The sequence below is a fragment of the Ictidomys tridecemlineatus genome, chromosome 2, assembly GCF_052094955.1.
Source record: "Ictidomys tridecemlineatus isolate mIctTri1 chromosome 2, mIctTri1.hap1, whole genome shotgun sequence".
In the NCBI taxonomy this organism is placed as follows: domain Eukaryota; kingdom Metazoa; phylum Chordata; class Mammalia; order Rodentia; family Sciuridae; genus Ictidomys; species Ictidomys tridecemlineatus.
The window spans coordinates 183,743,150-183,764,632 of record NC_135478.1 but is presented as its reverse complement, the minus strand read 5'-3'; the positions used below and the strand labels follow the sequence as shown (position 1 = coordinate 183,764,632).

Below are 21,483 nucleotides of genomic sequence, written 5' to 3'. Positions count from 1 at the left end.
TCTGAAAAGTTAAGCGTGTGAAGTTTGTGTAAGTGTGGCATTCTAGTCCAAATACCCAGCTTCCCTTCTTCCTGGCCAAGCAAGGGTCATGGGCAAGTATGGGGTAATGGCCTGCTTATTCTCTTTTTCTGCCAGAAGATGAATTGCTTTCCTTCCCTTACAGAAAGAGATGAGCCTTTTATACTTTTATGATGTAAATTAAAAAGGAGAGTTTTATTAGTGACAATTTAAAAACACATCTATCCATTGAAAAGTATAAAGTGCCCAGGATAACTGCAACACAAAGAAAAATGTGTATTGATGATAGCGATTTTGCTAAGATTTTACCTTACCAATTCTTAAGTGTGAAAAAATGCTTCTATAGCTACCTATTAATACAATTTTTATTCTTTTTTTTCCCTATAAAACCAATTAGTTGTGTGTAGACCTCTGATAGATTGTGGTCATAAAGCTGCCACATATGTGACAGCCAATTTAGTTTTCTTCTTTCTCCTTTTCAGTTGTAGCCTTGTCACAATAGTCATTTATTTCATTACTGCTGTCTTGTTTTGCCTTTCTTTTGGCTGAGAAAATAACCTTTGAATTAGGAAAATAATTTTATTTAATAAGAAGGGGGACAGCATTTCTATTTTAAGTTAATGCTGCTACTTAGCCACTAGGCTATGCTAAAGTACAGTCCATTTGTTAAGAACACTATCTCTCAGCTATGCACAAAAGCAGGAAATAAATCTGAAAGGCGGATGTGAATCATATAATCATTCAAAATCTAGCTGGTAATTCATTTAACAGATTTATCTAACAGTTTCAATAATCAGTTTTATATGCAACACTCCAAATGAATAAATGAATCTAATATATGTCTTGTGGCAATGCTCAGTTTGGTTTTAAAAGGATGGGATCATCATTAGGCTTCTTTTGCCCAAATTAAATATCCATTTTCATTTGCATGAAGTTAGCCAAACTTAAAAAAAAAGCCATAAGGTATACTTATGAACTGATTAGTTTTCAGAAATATGAGCTTTAGATCAGATATATTTTGCTTTCTGCTTCAAAAAATAGATCATCTAAAAAATGCAGTTGAAAACCACACACCATTTAATTTATTTAAGATTATTTAACACTAAAATTATGCTCCTTTACCTGTAAATTGTGTTTAAAATCTTTTAAGTTTAAAGTTAACCAGTGCAGCTTATTCTAATATTTACACCTTTTCCCTTTAAAGGAGCACATGGTTAATCATTTTCATTGCTGTTATTCATATTAATAATATCCATCCTCAATTACATACTGTGGGAGACACTAGGGCTTCAAACAGGCCTAACAAGCTCACAGTGCAGTTGGAAACCCATGAAAGTTAAATAATACTTATAAAAATATTAGGAGCAATGCAGGGATCATAGGTAAGTGACACACAAAACATAATGCATGCTAAGAATCTGCATATGAGAGAAATGTTCACTGTCCATTTTATTAGAAAAGAATATTTTACTACTAAAGTCCCAGAGGATTTCCAAAAAGTCTGATGTGCTGTCAAGATAAAACTCCATAACATTCTAAGTTATTGTTTAATCCACTGAACAACTCACCTCTAAGAGGAGTGTGCCATATTTTAAATATGTATACATCTTTTTAAAAAATTCAGCTTCTTTTTCAATTATTAATTATTCATCTATTAATTATTAATTATAGGATGTATTATTTACAGAACATAATCCAGCTCCAATGTAAAATGTTATTAATCTGGTATTCCTAATATATTTATACCTTGGTAGTTGAATGCATACTGATAAGAAAAAGGTTAGTTGACTTTCTTTCTCAAATGTAGTTCAGTTAAAACCCATTTAAGAAGCATTGCAGAAAATATGAATAGTTATGCTGTGGGTGAAATCCAAACAGGACAAGAAGAATTACTCATTAACTGTCTGCTGCATAAATTAATGGTAAACGGGTAGATGGATCAATGAAAGAGCTCTAAATATTAAATGCCAGGATCTCCATGTTTTCCCATGTATAGTTATGTTCAGAAGTCATATACAAAATATTTAAAAGTGTTACCACACAGGCATGGAAAAGCCAGAGTAGATGCTGCGGTAAAGCACCTCCAACTCTCCCTGCCTAAAAGGATCAACTGCCATTACTGCATCATTGAAAACATTCAATTCTGGTATTATCACTTCTATCACTTCTAATGTACTAATGTATTAAGATAGTTTTTATTGAACTGCAATTGTGGATATTCTTAATTTACTTTTGCTATGCAATACATTGACTTAACAGAATTTTTATTTCTAGACTTCTTTCACTTTGTGTGCCACAAACTGTCTAGAATACTGGTTAGAATCTCTTAGCAATGGAAGGTAAAAGCCCATGTGGCTGGAATATGAGGCATTCCTAGTCTGAGTCCTTTGGTGAGCTCTTGAGCTTTAGGTTAAGATTAAATTGAGAGACTATGACATATCTTCTTCCATGTCTCTTCTGTAGATCTGTAGTCTTGAGCAGAAGTCAATTGCAAAGCCATTATGAAGGCCATTAGTTAGTCAAAGAAATGTGATAAAAACAAAATCTCTTTTGGTGTAATGGAGTGACACCCCACTCTACCCCTGCAAAAAAAAAAATCAAGATCATTTAAAAAATGATCCATAAGGGGTCTGTACTGACCCACCTGCTCTGAAGCATTATAAACTTAGGAACTACTAGATTAGAGCAGGGTTTTCTTCCCTTAATATTAAAAGCTACAGAACTTACCCATGCTTTGTTTCATGTTCTGTTTTCCTTCCTGGGACAATCTGAAAGCCCCAGAAGTATTCAACATGGTACTGGTCATGGGCAGATTAAGGGCCATCTTAGCATTATGATAGACTCCCGTTTCTTATTGTGCCATTCAGCAAAAGAAAAAGAGACTGAGCAAAAAAAATGATAGAGAAATAACTAGTTCCTGGAACATGCCATGTCTTTTTTATGTCTAACTCAAAACTCTACTAGTCCCTAAGTCCTTTAGAGAGCTTGTGGCTTCTCTAGTCTCAAAGCCCTCCATGCCAACTGTATAAAACTTGTCATTAGCTCACAGTTCCCCCAGGACTCCTGCCTTTTTTATGGGCTGTGTCAGGTGATTGGAATGCCCTTCCTCCCCACTGCCAACCTCCTTCAAATTCCATCTCAAAAGTTCCAAACAGGACAAAAAGAATTGCTCATTAACTGTCTGCTGCATAAATTAATGGTGAGCAGGTAGATGGATGAATGAAAGAACTCTAAATATTAAATGCCAGGATCTCCATTTGCATTATGGGCTGAGTCACAGACTTGACTTTATTGATAAATTAAAGATTCCATAATGTAGGCAACCTAAATTACTGTTCCCTTTCTAAGAGGTGATGGTCCAAGGTATTTTTCCCTTACTTGAGAGCTGTTATGAAACTGCACATGCTGCACCCCAAACCAAGGAACTAAAACTGTCTCATCCCAGTGTAGCAATATTCTCACCCAGATGGTAGTATGTACATTTGGACTACCCCTTGCACAACACCCAATTTTGTTTTCTCTAAGAGTTATCCAAAGAATTCTCCTTAGCTTTTGAACCATGAGCCTGGTCCTAACGTTTGTGATCTGGCTTCAAAGCCAGCAGACCTGTCTTGACAGGAATGTACTTTCTGAGACTCCTAAGTCTGTGCTAAACTCAGGTGAGCCCTTTCTGCAACTGCTTCTCTCCATAAAAAGAAAAGCTGTAGCATTCTTTCCTACTGGCTAACACCTCTATGCTAGAATTTGGCTGTAGTAAATCCTGAAGTGTTAATCTATGAAAGATCTGAATTTTTGAAAACTCATTTTATTTTATTCAAGAATTCAGATCTGTTCCTTCACCAGCTACAAGAGAAAAAGGACCTCGGTAGAGATGCAGGTTGATTCAGACCATGGCACTCTCCAGGTCACAGTCCCTGTCCAGCTTGCTTATCCATTGGCAGCAGTCTTTCCAGGATTGATTTAGTTTTCACTCACACATCAGGCAAATGCTCATATCTCTCCTGTCAAAACTTGAACAACCTCCTGGGTTATGTCAGAACCACCTTCTAGTTTTTATGTATTCTCTGAAAGTTTAACCATTTCTGGGAACTCAAACACCAGGCTTGTTTCAACTATTACTGTATCTACATTGTGAAGAATACTTGTCAGCAGTTATCCCTGTACATCAGTGTTTTTTTATGACTAGTGTGTAACACCAACATAACTGAGCATCAACATTATGCCAGTATACAGAAAAACAGTTACATTAACAACATAGTACATAATATTTCCATAAATCTAAAAATTTAAAGATAAATTACCTATACATCAGCAGTTTTGAAAAAACTCCATGTAGAAATCCGATACACTGGTTCTCTCACTAAAGTGACAAAAGTGATACAGTGAAATGAATAAAACAATTCACAGACGGGAAATATTTTCAAACACACACTTACCCACTATGCTTCATGTGTGGTGGTTTTTCCATTCGCACAGCCAGTTTGATTTTTAAGTCATAGTCCTGACTATTTTTTGGAACTATCATGCGGTGCAGTTCAGCTGACTTGGAGCTATTAGAAGTTGGGTATAATATCACCTGTAAAGGACGAAAAAAAATTAAAGTGTGTGGAGTTTATAATACAGAGCATCTATGAACTGAAACTGGAATCTATTCTATACATTTTCCTACTTGTGAAGAGGGTGTCAATGCCCAAACATATCTAATAAATTATTTGACTGTCTCCTACCACAGCAGATTGGTTTTTCATATAGACTTTTATTTTTGACAAGTATGTGTGTTCATATTATTTCATAATGCATTTTCTTCTAGTGCCACTTTATAATAAATTAATAGTACAACAAGCTACAGTTGAACTGGCAATTGAAAAATACTTAATGGACACCTATAATTTCAACACTATTTAAAACTTCTTAGGGCCAAGAAGTTCAGAAAGATTCTTCAAAACTGCAGATAACATGCTTATAAAGCAAAACCAATTATTGAAGCTATACAAACATGTTCATGTTTCAATATTTTGTTTATAAAATAACACTAAAGGAAATCAATGAGAGATGGACAAGAATGATCATAGCATATTTTCTGCTCTAGATCAATACAAAGAAAAGATCTTCCTGACTAAGGTTTTCCAGAAACATACAGATGAACTATAATTAGTGAAACAACATAATTATTTTAAATACACTGCCAAGTTACCAAGTGATTTTTTTGACTTTAATTTTTTTAATTAGTTATACTTGACAGAAGTATGCATTTCATTTCATTGTACACAAATGGAGTACAACTTTTTTTCATTTCTCTGGTTGTATAGGATGCCGAGTTGTACCATTTGTGAAGTCAAACATGTACCTAAGGTAATGATGTCCATCTCATTCCATCACTTTCCTATCCCCATGCTCCATCTCCTCCATCCCTTCCTTTTGCCCAATACAAAGTTCCTCCATTCTTCTCATGCCCCCTCCCCCCATTATGGATAAGCATCCACTTATCAGAGAGAATATTCGACCTTTGGGTTTTTGGGAAAGGCTTACTTTGCTTAGCATGATATTCTTTGCTTAACATGATATTCTCCAACTCCATCCATTTATCTGCAAATGCCATAATTTTATTCTCTTTCAGTCAGAATGACTATTATCAAGAATATAAGCAACAATAAGTGTTGGTGAAGATGTGGGAGAAAAAGCATACTCATACACTGCTGGTGGCACTGCAAATTGGTGCAATCACTCTGGAAAGCAGTACAGAGATTTCTTAGAAAACTTGGAATGGAACCACCATTCAACCCAGCTATCCCATTCCTTGGTCTATATCCAAAGGAGTTAAAATCCAGCATACTATAGTGACATAGCCACACCAATGCTTATAGCAGCTGAATTCACAATAGCTAAATTATAGAATCAATCTACATGTCTTTCAATAAATGAATAAATAAACTGTGCTATATATACACAATGGAATATTACCCAGTGATTATTTTTTAACGTTTAGAAAAATCAACCCAAGAAAGGAAAGTCTGTTCTTCATACATTAGGTGCCACCCAGACAAGCCATCTTTTCACTCAGACTTAACCCTGCTTAAACAGAGCCCATGTCTAAGCCTTACTGGGGCATTTAAAACAAAAGCACTAGCCAAGTGCAGTGACATACACCCACTGTTGAGGCAGGAAGATTTAAAGCTCAAAGACAGCTTCAGCAACTTAACAAGTCCCTAAGCAACTTAGCAAGACCCCATCTCAAAATATAAACAAACAAACAAACAAATAAATAAATAGAGCTGGGATGTGGTTCATGGGTCATGTTCCCCTGGGTTCAATCTCCAGTACCCCTCCAAAGCAAACAAACAAACAAACAAGGACCAGATAAAATGGAAGTACTACAGCCTGAAAGATAAACCAAGGCATAAAGTGCAACATAACTATAATTTAAGTCATTCTTAGCTTAAATCAACAGGAAAAGCAAATAAACCTCAAGTGCAGGTATGAATGGAGAACTACTAACATGCACAGGTATGTGAAGGTGTTTTTAAAGCATACATGGCAGCTGAAGTTTTTCTTCCTTCCCCTTCAACAAAACCTTCATTTCCATGTATAAGTGAAAGTAGTTACTGAGAATCTTCAAACAACGCACTCTTTTTCTTTAGGAAAGACAACACCATCACAAAACCTTCTCAAACCATCCTCAACTTGTGAGTTGTTAAATGTAGCCACTATTTTTAGACTTTTCTCAAGCCTTTCCTAAAAGTCATTGCTCTGATGAGTCTGGCACATCCACAGTCTGACGCACACAAAGGACATTTAAGAACAGACAGAATGGCATGTGCCTTGTTTACAAAATTGTGATCATACTCTAATACTGATTTGTTTGTATTGCTAAAATACCCAGTAGAACATTTTACAGGTTCTTAAATGATGGTAAAAAAAAAATAAGTTGACAGCTTTTGGCTTATACCAGTAGACCAAGGAATAGCTTTATCGACTTACAAGCTAATTCCAGAAGAACAATAACAAAAACAAAATCAAAGACTAAGAGCTACACATTCTCTCTAGCTATGATATTCCTAGCAAGTCTGAGAGGCTTTTCTCTCCTCCTCCCTATACATTCTTTAAAATATATATACACATATATATATTTCGGCAAGAGCCACCTACAAACAGACTTTATCCTTTTAAAACTCTTCCTTCTATGTTTATTTAAAATTGGTATTATTCCAATTATAAAAGTCTTATACAGGAAATGAATACATAATTTTTTTAAACAATTTCTCCTTCTCTAAATGCTAACAATAAGTTACTAAATGAGGACCCCAAATAACTGGTTATAGCTGATCTGCAAATTAAGAATCATCCCAATATTTCATACAATTATTTCTCTCTCATTTTTCTGATAGACATTTCTGACCGAAGTCAGTGAAAGGGGTTATGATTCAGCTCTCTTCAATTAAATAACATAGGAGTGCTCACTATGTGGATATATACTCAGGTGAAAGAATATGAACCCCCTCAAGGAGCCCACAGTCTTTTATTACCAGACTCTCAGCTCTGATAACATCACATCTGCCTATTATCATTCTGTCTCTAGAATATGCAGCAGTTACTTGTTGTTGCTAATCTTGGGGTTTCTTTGACATGTCTGTTTAGTTTCTCTGTCCTACCATAGGTAGAATTAATTTTCTGTGTTAAGGTCTCTCCATTTGAAAAGCCTGGCATGGTTTCTGTTTTTCTGGAGAGACTGATAAAGTTGTGAACAATGGCACATGTAACAGACAGGCCCACAGATAATGAAATCTGTGTTTCTAAGAGAATTGCACTGGAAAATCCACCCTGAACTTATTCTCCCTTAGACTTCCAAATTGCACACATAGAAAGTAGTCTCAACTTTTTATGTGATTTAGCTGTAAATGCTAATAGGCAAGGAAGAATCTCCCAAGGCTCAGAGCTCCAAGGGCCATGGATAATACAAGACAAAGGAGTTCAATATACAATACAGGTCTAATCAAGAGGTCTTGAACACCTCCAGGAAAGGGGTCTTAACAGGATTTCATTGTTGGTATTGAATAATTACTGCTATGTTTCTCATTTTTCCACTTTCCAAATGGGAAACTTAACTGTAGCTCTTCTGTCCCTGCTGTACTGTTGTACACTGGATTTGTGTTAGGGAAGGATGGGAAGTAGAGAGGAACAGTAGGCAGGTAGCATGAACTTTCGTTTACAGGTTGTCATGATGCAAAGAGCAATAGCTAAACCTGGTATAGATGCTAGACTGCATGTAAGAATGGGTTAGGACTTGGGGCTGTTTCCCCTGAATGTGTTCTATATACAGAAGAAAGGATAACAAAGCTATCTGGTAACTAGTGGGATGAACTACAGCAGATCAAGTAACTCTTCACCAGGATTCATGCTTTCATAGTACACAACTGGTGCTAGTAAGCAACTGGTCAGTCAAGGACTGTATTTTCTGGCTCCTCTTGCATCTGAGTAGGAACATGCAAAAGTTCTAGGTAATGAAGTGTGAAAGAGAAGTGATACATGTGTCACTTTGGGGAATATGATTAATACACAGGTTCACCTTCTTCATCCCTCTCACCTCTGTCAGCTGAATGCAGAGAACACCAAAGCCATAGGAAGTGAAAGAAACAGAAGAAACCAGAGCCCCCAATCACCATGTGGAAGAAAGTCACCCTTCTCTCTGGAACACCCATGGTAAACACTCATTTTAGTAATATTGTTTTGAATACTTGAAATATTGTCATTTGCTTGTTATAGCATTTAGTGGTATCCTTTTTGTTAAAGAGAGAGAGAAGAGAGAGAGAGAATTTTTTAATATTTATCTTTCAGTTTTTGGTGAACACAACATCTTTATTTTATTTTTATGTGGTGCTGAGGATCGAACCCAGCGCCCCGCACATGCCAGGCGAGTGTGTTACCGCTTGAGCCACATCCCCAGCCCAGCATTTAGTAGTATCTAACTAGAAATATTAAGACTGTTTGCTTCATAAATCTTTAATTTGTACCTAAGTGTTTAAAGAATTTGTTTTTCATGATAAGCAATTCCACTTTAATAGGACGTAATTTGTGTACAGGCTGAAGTGTCTGTTGTTGATTGTCTGAATAATTAAAATATTTAACACATTAAAAAATTTACTAGAGTTTTTTTGTATCATAAGTTCACAGCTAAATTACATTATAACTCTGTACAAAATAGTTAACTTCTTATTATTGAGCAAACTATTTTGTTCTTTGCTATTTTTTCTCTTAACCTTTATACATTTCTGCTTCAAGCTTATTTTTGTTACCAACACATTAAATGTCTTGTCAGTTAGCATGACATTTTTTTTAAATGATTTCTTATCTGAAATATAAAGCCAGTGCATCTTCTTCATGGTAAAATGTCAACATGACTTGCAATCTTTGCTAAGGTATGGTTAAAAACAAATAAAAAATAGTTTTTTAGGCTTAGTTTAAAGTTCTGTCAATTTAATGTACACATGCAAATGTGTTTAGAGTTGAATGGAGGTTCTGAAGGATTTTTCTCTTAAGATGCTTAAGATGCACCTCTATCATCTAGTAATTCTAAATTGCTTCTTTTCTATTGAGATACCTTGATTAATGTTGACCCATGTGAATATGGGTGTATTTCACATGAACTAAACTATGTGATCTATGGACACTAGAAATTTTTCAATTTTTTTTACATAAAACATATGAAAATTTAAAAAATAATGTTAGAAGGAAAAGGCTAGCAAAGAAGAAGGGCTAGATAAATCATTACTCCCCTTTCCCATGATTCCTTCATAGGGGAATTACTGCTTCCTCTAAAAGTCTAAGAATGTAAGATTTACAAGACAAACACAGGGAGAGGGATGAGAAATAAAGACACAGGGCAATTGCAATTGAATTCTTACACAATGGTCCCTAGGGCAAGGCATACAATCCCAATGCTGACATTGTTCCCAGCACTCAAAGTTCTCAAGCTCTGCCCACACTTGGCTATTCAGCTGTTTCCTTGTTCCCTGAACCTATCTGCCCTAGGTTTCTATGGCTTGACAGAAAAAGAACCTCAATCAATGTATTCATACCATTTTCTGCTCTTTACATCCTCTTATGTTACTGAGAAGACTCTGTGGGATGCCAATTTTAAAAAATTAGGAAAAGGAAGAGGATTCTATAAGTGAGACCAGAGGCCAAGGAGGTAGAAGAAAACCAGGAGTGTAATGTGCCATATTCAAGAGGGAGAGAATGGAAAGTGGCCATCAGCACCAAATGATCATCAAGGTCAAGCATGGTGGAGTCCAAAATGCCATTGCTTTGTTGAGAAACAGAAGTCACCGGAAAGCTCAACAAGAAAGTTTGAGAGGCTGGATGCCAATGGCTTCAGGGAGAAATTCTGTTTGAGGAATGGAGGAAGATGTCACTTGAGTGAGCAACAGACACTATGTGCAACAGCAGAGAGGAAGAAAAAATTGGAAGGTTGTGCCTATGGATGGGACCAGAAAGTATTACAGATACACTTGTTTTTTTTTAAATAAGAGTCTTTTGCTAAAGAGTTTATACAACATCATACATTCACAGTCAAAAGATGATTTTAAGCCAGGAAATGACATAATATGAAAGAGAATTTTAAGCCAGGAAATGACATAATAAAATTTTCATACCCTTGAGTAAAGAATACCCCTCTCTCCAGCTGTATATACCCTAGAGAGAAGTCCTGTGCTCAGCATGATCAAGTGATCTCAAATCCAAATAAGTGGTGGATTGGTCTTGAAAATGCATCTTTAAAACAGAGTACGAAGGGACTGGGGGACTAAAAAATGCTATTAGCTAAAATCATGTCTTAGTTTATAATTAAAAGTCATTTTTACTCACAAACAAATGTCCTTGAAACAAAGAATATTCTAAGCAAATCTGCGAGAAAACATCTCTTCAGATAAGCAGAGCCTCTTTCAGAAACCTTGACTTTCTAGGTTCAATTGATATTTCTCTATCTTTTATATTCAAATGACAGAGATTATAATATAGCAAAGATTCCTGACTTACTCCTTGTGAACCTTTCCAGTACCTTTTCTGAGAGCTTAGGATCTTGAGATCATATGTATAGGCAAAGGTCTACCAGAACTTACTTCATTTCACAAACACATTTATCAGATGTTAAGTACCATGTATTTTTTTCTGATATCAGAGCTCACTTAGGGGAAAAAGATGAATTGGACTTTTTTTTTTTTTCAGAGATCTACATCCTTGGTAACATTTCCCAGTGATTTAATACACTTAAGGATGCTTCATCTAAATTGCTACTCCTTTGATGTAATGTCACTGCTTCCTGTCCTGTTTAGCTGAAACAAGGTGCACCTGCTCACCCTCACTCACACAAGGCTCTTTTGTGTACCAAGAGATTAACGTTAAGTCTTTGGTCAACCCTCCTGCCCCTGGGCTAAATCCAGTTCCCTTTACTTTCAAACTTGAAAAGAATCCTGGAATTTACAATATGGGGTTGATCAAACTACCAACCCCTCATAAATGTGTACTTGGCATAACAGAGAACTACATGTCTCCTTCCTTCTGTGTAATACATTTTTTTTTAATGAAAGGTTGTTTGGGGGGGGATGAAACAATAAAAGAAAAGGGAAGTATTCTCTCAATTACATATATTTTCTTGCAATTATCTTGATAAAAAAAAAGATGAAGAGTTTTGTTATTTGTATAATGGGAGGCTGAGGAGATGGCAAGGAAAGAAAAGTAAGGAAGGCATACTATTTCTCAATTTTGTTTTTGATGCCTCTACTTAATACTAAGCTGTCATTTGAAGGAGAATTTGAAATGCATCTAGCAGAGAATGCTCCTGAGCAGCTCCTGGGTGGTAGAGAGGGAAAGTTCTCTGTATTTCACATAACAATCAAACCAGCATCTTGAAATTATTTTCCTCCATTGTTACCCCTGAAACTGTATCTTTAAAGTGTACAGTAACATGTTTTGATACACATAGTAAATGTTAACATGTTCATTTGTAGTTGACAAATAATATGTTTATAGAATATACAATAGAATATTATGTGGACTTAAAAATGAACTATCATTTGCAACAACATAGATGGAATTGGAGGGCATTATACTAAGTGAAACAAATGAGGCACAGAAAGACCAATACTACAAGATCTCAGTCATATGTACAATCTAAAAAAGTTGATCTCATGGAAACAGACTAGAAAGGTGGCTACCGGAGGTGGGAAAGGAGGAGGTGGAATGGGAAAGGGAGGATGTTAACCAAAGGGGACAACATTTGAGTTTGCCTGAAAAAAAATCCTCTAAGTCATTTTAAACCATGGTTCCCTTCACATCCTATGGTAGATATTACCAAGGGTTTATTGGTTGGGTTTTTGGCTGCATGGTCGAAAAGATGGATGCTTAGAAAATTTAGAAACAAAAATTCAAACTTCAAAGGGATACTTCACTGAAGTAAAGAAAAATGTTTGCCAACTAAAGTACTGCCAAAATTTGATAACAGGAAATGAGAGTGGTAAATTTTAGAATCTGCGTGTCATTTACCATAGTCTCTAAAAGTCTATGACACTCTCATACTTCCATTTATGGAATGCAATAGGTTGAAGACTGACTGGACTCCCCCAAGTGCCCAGGTCCCAGTCTGCAGAACCTGTGAATGACAAAGTGGAGTTAAGATAGCAAATGGAAACAAGGTTGCTAATTAGATGATCTTGCATTATCTAGGGGGCCCAATGTACTCACAAAGGACATTAAGAGAGAAAAGGAAGGCAGACAAGTCAGTGCTGGAATGATGTGACATGAAGAGACTTGATCAGCCATTGCTGACTTAGAAAATATAAGAGTCCTGAGCCAAAGAATATGGTAGCCTCTAGAAGGCGGACAAGAAAAAAAAAACAGGAAAAAAAAAAAAAAGAGTGTCATGTAGCATATTTAGAAAGGAACACAACCTTGCTGACACCCCAGTTTTAGCTCATAGAAATCCATTTTGGATTTTTTGATCTTCAGAATTTAAGGTAATAAATGTGTATTCTTTTAAGCCACTAAATTTTTGTTGATTGGTTACAGCATAACAACAAACTAATACATGAACAATAAAAGCTGAGATTTGATCATAAAATACTCTTAAAGTTACCTTTTAAATTTTTTATTCTAAGGGTGTGATTCAAAGATTATCTTTAAATGAAAATTTCTATCATTAATTTTGTCTACTTTGTGTGTGTGCACATAAGTGTTTATTTCTCTCACATTCTTAAAGGATTCTGCTTGTACAAGATCTATAAAACTATATAGTTTTCTGTCATTTTGTATAAATGTAGTTAAAAGAAAGTTTAAACTTTTCCTATAATAAATCAAAAGAGTCTCAAAGAAAGAATTAACAATGAGGCTAATTTCAAGTTCCATAATACCCAAGTGAACAAGGATTATTTTTTCCATTTTCAAAGCCTTTTTTTGTAGATTTTGAAAGACATACTCAAGCTCATCAGTTATTATATTTTTCATGGCTCAATTAAGGATACTATCCTTTTTTCATCTTTTTACCATTTCATTGCTTCTGAGTTACTGATTTCAGATTTCTCCTTAGGTGGAACAGTAAGTTTCATCATTGCTATGGCTACATTTGTGTTTTTTAGACTCATATAGACAGGAAAGCATCATTATTCATGATCCTTTCTCCTTAGACATAAATTATAAATAGCACTAACCTTTGCATTTACTTATCAATACAGTTTCTATTACAGGACACTGCATGAGCAGCTTTATTATGTTTCTTTTTACTTGCCTGGTTATAATACCTGCCATTGATGGAGAACCTTTCAACTGAGTGTCTCAGAGGGCTTTGTGAAATTTAAATTAATTCTCACATTGCCTTTAAAAAGCAGGTATTATCTTGTTATGTAAATAATCTGGGACTGAAGCTAAATGAATAACTAAGGAAAATCACTTTCAGATAACAATGCATGCTTTGAATTTTACATCTCCCTCTCAATCTAACACATTATTCCTTGAATTATTTCACAAACATTATATTAATGAATTTAGCTTACTCCTCTTTGGCTCTTAAGTACGACAAGAATTATGCAGTCAAGTCAATTTCTGCCAATCCACTACATATAGTGGCAGTATGGAAAGAAAGGAGAAATCGATAATATCTAAACTTGAGTAATTTAGCTATAGCCTTGAAGGGCATAAAACATACAATTAGAAAGAAACCTTTTGGGCTTGACTAGTTAATCTCTATACTATAAGATGACTGTTAGTACTTTTATTAAAAACTAATTATGACTGTTAGTAGTTTTATTAAAAACTAATCACGAAGAGTATAGAATTCACAAATTTCATTTGAATATGGAATCAATGCAAGGCCTAACATTTTATAATTTGCCAAAATGACAAAAGAAAAAAAAACTTTGCAATTTATAATTTTATATGTATACAAATGAATCATTAGTCATTTTAAACAAGGTGAAAGGAAGATAGACAAGAGACTATGGGGTTGCGAAATTTCTCTATATTTTCATTTGCTACAAAAAATAGAATGAATTCAGGAAGGTATGTGCAAGGATGGAAAGGTAGTAGAGAATAAAAACCAGGTGAGAAAAACTGTGGGTAGAGAAAAAGAGGTAAACTTAATTTGTGGATTCATGGCTACTATGGTACAGTCAGTATCAGAATCAATGTTTTATATGAGCAGGTTTCAAACTTTTCATTTTGTCATGAGAAGCAAAAACTAATTTGAAACTTGCACTTTTGATTTAAGGACTTTATTTCTGACTCATGCAATTTATATAACATGAACTAGCAGGAAATAAAAGCACATAGGTTTTGTTACCAGGCAATCATTGTGAACATTCTCTTCCATCTCTACCTTTACTGAGGTAGCATTGATAAATGAAAATTGCATGTTTATAATATAATGTGATGTTTTGATATTAACCTAATATAGTTATTTTTATATGTGTATAGTAAAAGCATTTAAGATCTATTTAGAAAATTTCAAAAACATAGTACATCATTATTAACGAAAATTATTAGGCTGCACAGTAGATAGCTGGAATTTATTCATCCTGCCTAATGTAAATTATGTATTTTTGACCAACTTTTCCCCATTCCATCAGCCCCTGGGAACCATCATTCTCTTCTGTTTCTCTAAGTTTGACATTTTTGGTTCCACATAAGTGACATCAGGCAGTATTGTCTTTTTTGTCTGGCTTTTTTCACTTAGCATATCTTCCATATTCATCCATGTTGTTAAATGTGACAAGATTTCCTTCTCTTTCAAGATTGGACAATATTTCATTGAATATATGGGGAAATGTTCAACTTCACTAACAATCAGGTAAAATCAAATTAAAACTAAATGATTTATCATGTCACACCTCTTAAAATTGCTATTATCAGAAAGTAAAAACAAATGTTAGTGAGGGTGTTGAAAAAGGGAACTCTTATACCTCATGAATAGGAATATAACTATTATAGAATTATGAAAAAAATCAAAGTTCCTCAAATTAATAATAGGACTAGCAGGTGGGTGACAATAGACTAGATACCATTATAAATTTAAGAATTTATTTTGCTTATTTGTGTCATAATTTATTCATCCAAAACATGAAGAGGTTGAACTAAACAGGGCTATAGTATCCTTTTTAATGCTGAACTCCATTAACCAATGAAACACAAATGACCTAAAGCAGTGATTGGTCTTGTTTCTTAATTAGTTATAGATAAAATATCATATCCATCATACAAAAACTAAGATAAGCCATTTAGTAATTTTTGCTAAAATTGAGCTGAATATAAAATCTGTTTCATTAACATAGAATATATTTTCTAGCTAAATTAGTTCCATCAGAACCTCAAGAAGTAAATAATCTCAGATTATCTACCTGATGCCAATCCTAGCTCCATGGCTTCAATTTATCTGTGAAAAAAGCCATGGATTATTTTGGCTAGGTTATTTATTTTTGTGGTACTATGGGTTACAAAAGGGTTAAGTTTGTATGTATATATGCAAGACATTTCTACCTGCTTACTCAATATCCTCTTTTTCCTTGCTGAAACAATCCCAGTTGTGTTCAAAGCAACCATAAGACAAAGACATAATCTTCTAAGACTCTCATGTATCTAAAGAGATTAAGAAGATGCAAAATATATATAAAATAATCAGTGATAAATCTGATAAAAGGTAAGCTAATTAATTTCCATGTATTAAAATCTGGAAGATATTGCTATAACAATTTTAAGGAGGCCTCAACAAATGGAGAGATACTATGTACATGAGTCAGGAGCCTCAATTTTGTTAAGTTGTTCATTGTTTCAAATTCAATTCAATGCAACAACAATAAAAAATCACCCTCTCTTTTAAAACAAAAACAAAACAGAAATCCACAATCTGATTAAAAAATTCACAAGGCAAAGCAAAGAATCTAAAATTGCCACAACTCTGGAAAAAAAACCCCACAACAACAAAGAATAAAACATAAGAGACCCAAAGCTAGAAGACTAGCACCATCTGATTTCCGAACATATTATAACACTTCAGTAATTCAGCAGAATGGAGTTGTCATCAAGACAGGAAAATAGATCAATGGAACAGAATCCGAGACCAGAAAGAGGCCCACAGACATAAACAATTGACTTTTCAACAAATGTGCTAAGTAAATTCAGTGGAGAAAGTCTCAAGAACTTGTGCTATAATAAATTTGTTACTTATGTACAAAAAATGAAATCTGCATAAATCTAGATGCAAAAATTAACTAAAAATGGAACAAAGCCCTAAACATAAAAAAATAAACTTTATAAAGAAAATGTGAAATATGATCCTGAATCTAGCAAAGATTTATTGGATATGGCATCAAGAGCATAAAACATAAATTAAAAAACTCATAAATTAGATTTCATTAAGATCAAAAATTTCTTCTCTTTTGAAATACAGTTAAGAGAATTAAAAGACACGCCAATATGTGGAGGAAAATATTTATATCATATAATCTAATAAAGGAGGTATAAACATCACATTATGATCTTTCAAAACTAAAAATAAGAAAATGAACAATCCAATTAAAATTGAGGAAAATATTTGAATAAATTTTTCATCAAAGAATATGTACATGGCAGGAAAGCATATGAAATGATGCTCAAAATCATTAGTGTAAGTTTTAGGGAATTGCACATTTAAACCACAATGAAATGAAAATGCACATCTCTTAGAAGTAAGGGATTACTTTAGTGTATGTGCCTGACATTTTTCTATACAGGAGAGAGGAAAGCCTCTATTATTCTGAGGAAGTAGGGAAATGTCAACTTCTGCTGCAATCATCACCTACAGGGATCCACCGTAGAGGATGCCTATTAATAACTTGTTCGGGGGCCTTTTAGTATTGAGAAGGTAAGGGATGCTTTCCTCGGTTCTACAGCTCAGCTCCTGGCCAACTCCTCAGACAATGAAGAACAACTAGCTGGTACATGTCATAGAGTTCTGTAAGCCACACATAATTAACTGCTACTAGAAAAAAACGTTTAGAAAGAATTTACTCCATATGTGAATCTCTGGTCCTTCACCTGTCTGTGGTCCTGACATAACTATTGATATTAACCTATAAATTCATGGAAGGAATTGCTATGCAGAAAGATTTAAGGAGGAAAGAGATCTTTTCTGAGATTTGCAGTTCCAGAAAAGTTGTGCCACTTTCTAGAACAACAAAAATAAAAGTCTTGTGTATATAACAGAATTTCCATTCCAATTGGAAGCTAATTATATGAATTTCCTAGCAAAAGCAGCAGTTGGCTATTTCAGTAAAATGGGATATTAAATTCTGCTTTAAAACTGAAGAAATACCTATGATTATGATTTCATTATCAGCTTCTTTAATTCTTTATTCATTCATATATAGATAAATAATGCTGCAAATTGTTTTTAAAACCTCAAATACAGTTTTTGTTTGAGTTTTTGAGAAGGCCTGAAATGAATTTCATCAATTTAACTGTGCACTTATTTGTAAAATGTTCAAATGGTTAATTCTTCAATAAAACATTTAAAATCTATTCCTGACCTATCACTTCTTATGTTAAAATTATGAATTCTACAATATCTACCTATAAGCTAGGCAATTAGGGACATATTTTTCAACTCTATGGTCTAGTTAGATGTATGGCCTATCAGCTAAACACATCATATTGGCTTAAGGAATTAATGTAGCTCCTAAAATTAGAATACAAATGAGAAACTTATAGAGAATTTGACTTAACCAGAACTATACAAATGAGAGCAAGAGAGAAAGCAAAAATTATATATGCAGAAAAATCAAGAAGGACAAGAAAGGGGAATTTAGACCAATAGCAAATCAGAGACCCCAAGAAAGTGTTTTTCTTAGTGCACAGCTATTTGAATATACTACTAAAGAGCTCTCTTGTAAAGTTTTGAAAACCAACAAAAATTATGCATATTCTGATAACTCCTCAGTGAGGTCTCCTTTGAAGCTCAATAAAACAAACTAAAGAAAGCAACTTGGGGAAAAAGACAAATATACAAGTTAATTTTTACTTGCTATATTAAGATATTATAAACTTCTTGTAAGATAATAGTTCATTTCAATGGAATAATTAGAAAAATCTAAACTTATTATTTAGATTTTTATTAGCAAGGCTAATTTATCTTAATCTTTAAAATGTACTCGAAATTAACCACTACCTACTGTTTCCACACAGGACTTACATTTATAAAACAAGCAAACAACTGTCAATTTGACATATTAGGCATGAACATCTCCATTTTAAGAAATGTTGCACAGAAGTACAGAAAAAAAGATGAGACAAATATGCAAAATGAAAATCTTAATTTCAAGAATATTGCTATTCTCAAAATGTATATCCAAGAGGTGAGTAAACTCTTAGTCTTTTTGCTATTAACATCATTTAATAAAATTAGAAAAAAGATGATGTTCTGACTCTAAAACAGAAAGTAGATGCTACCAATGTGTGTGCTTCCCTATCCTCATGGAGATAGAGGAATCGGCATCCCCAATGATATAATGGTGAGGAGACACCAAAGCCATCACTCAGTTGTGCACAACAGATTGTTTTTCTAAGCTGTCAGAAAGGTCTAAAAGGCTCAATGGAAAGACTATTGCTTACCAACAAATGTTGCATTGTAGTGGTTTAGATGTGGTGTCCCCCAAAAGGTCACATGTGAGAATGCAAGAAAGTTTGGAGAAGAAATGATTGGGTTATAGCATTAATCTAATTAGTAAATTAATCCCTGATGGGGTAAACTGAGTGGTAACTGGAGGAGGGTTGGGTGTGGTTCCTTCATTGGGGGTGTGGCTATAAGATATATATTTTGTATCTGGAGAGTGGAGAAAGCTCTCTGCTTTCTGATCATGAAGGGAGCTGCTTCTTCTCCCACACTCTTCCTCCATGATGTTCTGCCTCACCTTTAACCCCAAGGAATGGACCAGCCTTGTATGGACTAAGACCTATGAAACTTTGGGCACTCAAGTAAACTTTGCCTTCTCTACAGTTGTTCCAGTAGGGTGCCTTAGTCATAGCAGTGAAAGAGCTGACTAAAATATGCATAAGACTTATTATTTAGATTTTGACACCGTTATGTTAAGTAAACCTTGCTTTAAAAGCTTTTCAGGCAGAGGCTGGGGTTGTGACTCAGTGGCAGACAACTTGCCTCCCACATGTGAGGTCTGGGTTCAATCCTCAGCACCACATAAAAATAAACAAACAAAATAAAGATATTGTGTCCACCTATAACTAAAAATTTTAAAAAATAATAATAATAAAAAAAAGCTTTTAAGGATAAAATCATCTTAAGAGGAACTAAAGGGTGAGAGGAAGATGGCAGAATAGAGAGCTCACTTCCAGGGCAGATCCGTGGTGTGACACCAAGAAAAGCAGACTGGCAGCTTTTCAGCAAGGTGGGTAAATAAACAAAAATTAGGGGGGGGGGAATTTACTGGAATTTAATACTGGACACTCAAAACAGACAGGGGACACAAGAGATTGAATAATGAAATAAGGAAGAAATCCCCAGGTTCACAGCTTCAGCAGTGGCTGGAGGCACAAACAGAACAGTTCATCCACAAACACAGTAAAGCAATAAGGAAATTAAAGGAATCCCCGTTCTCAGGAGGACTGAGGCATGTTGGGATATGGAGACAGCCAACCTCTATTATTGCCTCTCTCACTCTTTCTTTAATTATTTAATTTGATCTTCTCTCCTTCTGCCTCAAAACATCATATCTTAACGGCTTGTGTTCTTTGTCCACCATTTGAAATTGTAAACCCTTTTGCAAACTTACTGTTTTTTATTGTAGACAATAACTAAACATATCACTTCTGTTTACTGTGACAAAACTGTAGATGTCTTAGTAGGAGCTATTTGGTTTAAGGCTGTATATTGTTTGCAATAGTTGCTGTTATTATTTTTCTCTCTCTTAAGGCGAGGTACTGGAAACAATAAGTTTTGGTAACATTGCTGGTGAGACCACAAATTTGTGCAACCACTCTGGAAAGCAGTATGGAGATTCCTCAGAAAACATGGAATGGCCACCATTTGACCTAGTTATCCTATTCCTTGGCAAACCCCTAAATAAAAATTATGCATAAAATCAGCATATTACAGTTATGCAGCCACATCAATGTTTATGGCAGCTAAATTCACAACAGCTAAACTATGGGACCAACCTCCATGTCCTTCAATAGATGAATAGATAAAGAAAATATCACACACACACACACACACACACACACACACAATGGAATATTAGTCAGGTATGAAGAAGAATGAGATTGTGGCATTTGCCGTAATGGATGGAACTGCAGACAATCATGCTAAATGAAATAAGCCAATCCCAAAAAGAACAAAGGCCAAATATTCTGATATGCAATGCCAACTCACAATAAGGAGAGTGGGTGGGGAGGTGATAATAGAAGTACTTTGGATTAGAGAAAGGAGAATGAAGGAAGGGAAGAGCTATAGAAATAGGAAAATAGAATGAATCGGACATTATTTTCCCATGTGCATATGTGATTACATGACCAATGTAATTGTACATCATGTACAACCAGAGGAATGAGAAGTTACACTCCTTATATGTATAATATATCAAAATACATTCTACTATCATGTATAACCAATAAGAACAAATAAATAAAAGAGAACTACATGTTTTGGGGTGCTTGACTGGTCAGCTATTCACCTGTTAAAGCATACTCATAGTTGTTTTCTTAGAAAAATCACTCTTCTGTCTCTAGATATTCTTTCAACACCTAGTGGAAGATTGGCCCTAGTTTAATTGAAAAATTTCCATATGCCACCACATTTCCATAAATAGGCATTGGCATCTGCCACCCACAAACAAAATCTGCATTCCAAGCATTTGCAAGAGAATTCAACCTTCCACTGACCAATGTCTATTTGAGCCATCATTTCACAATTCTACATGCTGTGGTAGTTATTAGTTT

At 34.7% G+C, this 21,483-nt stretch overlaps 1 protein-coding gene across 9 annotated transcripts in view; it reads right to left on the bottom strand.

Annotated features, from left to right (window-relative positions):
- Nucleotides 1-21,483, bottom strand: part of Cadps2 (calcium dependent secretion activator 2) — a 494,758-nt gene that overhangs the window by 206,824 nt on the left and 266,451 nt on the right. For all 9 annotated transcript variants that reach the window (XM_078040300.1, XM_078040296.1, XM_078040298.1 and 6 more), the window contains exon 8: nt 4,455-4,594. In XM_078040300.1, the coding sequence (XP_077896426.1) occupies nt 4,455-4,594 (140 nt within the window). The remainder of the gene's footprint in view (nt 1-4,454; nt 4,595-21,483) is intronic.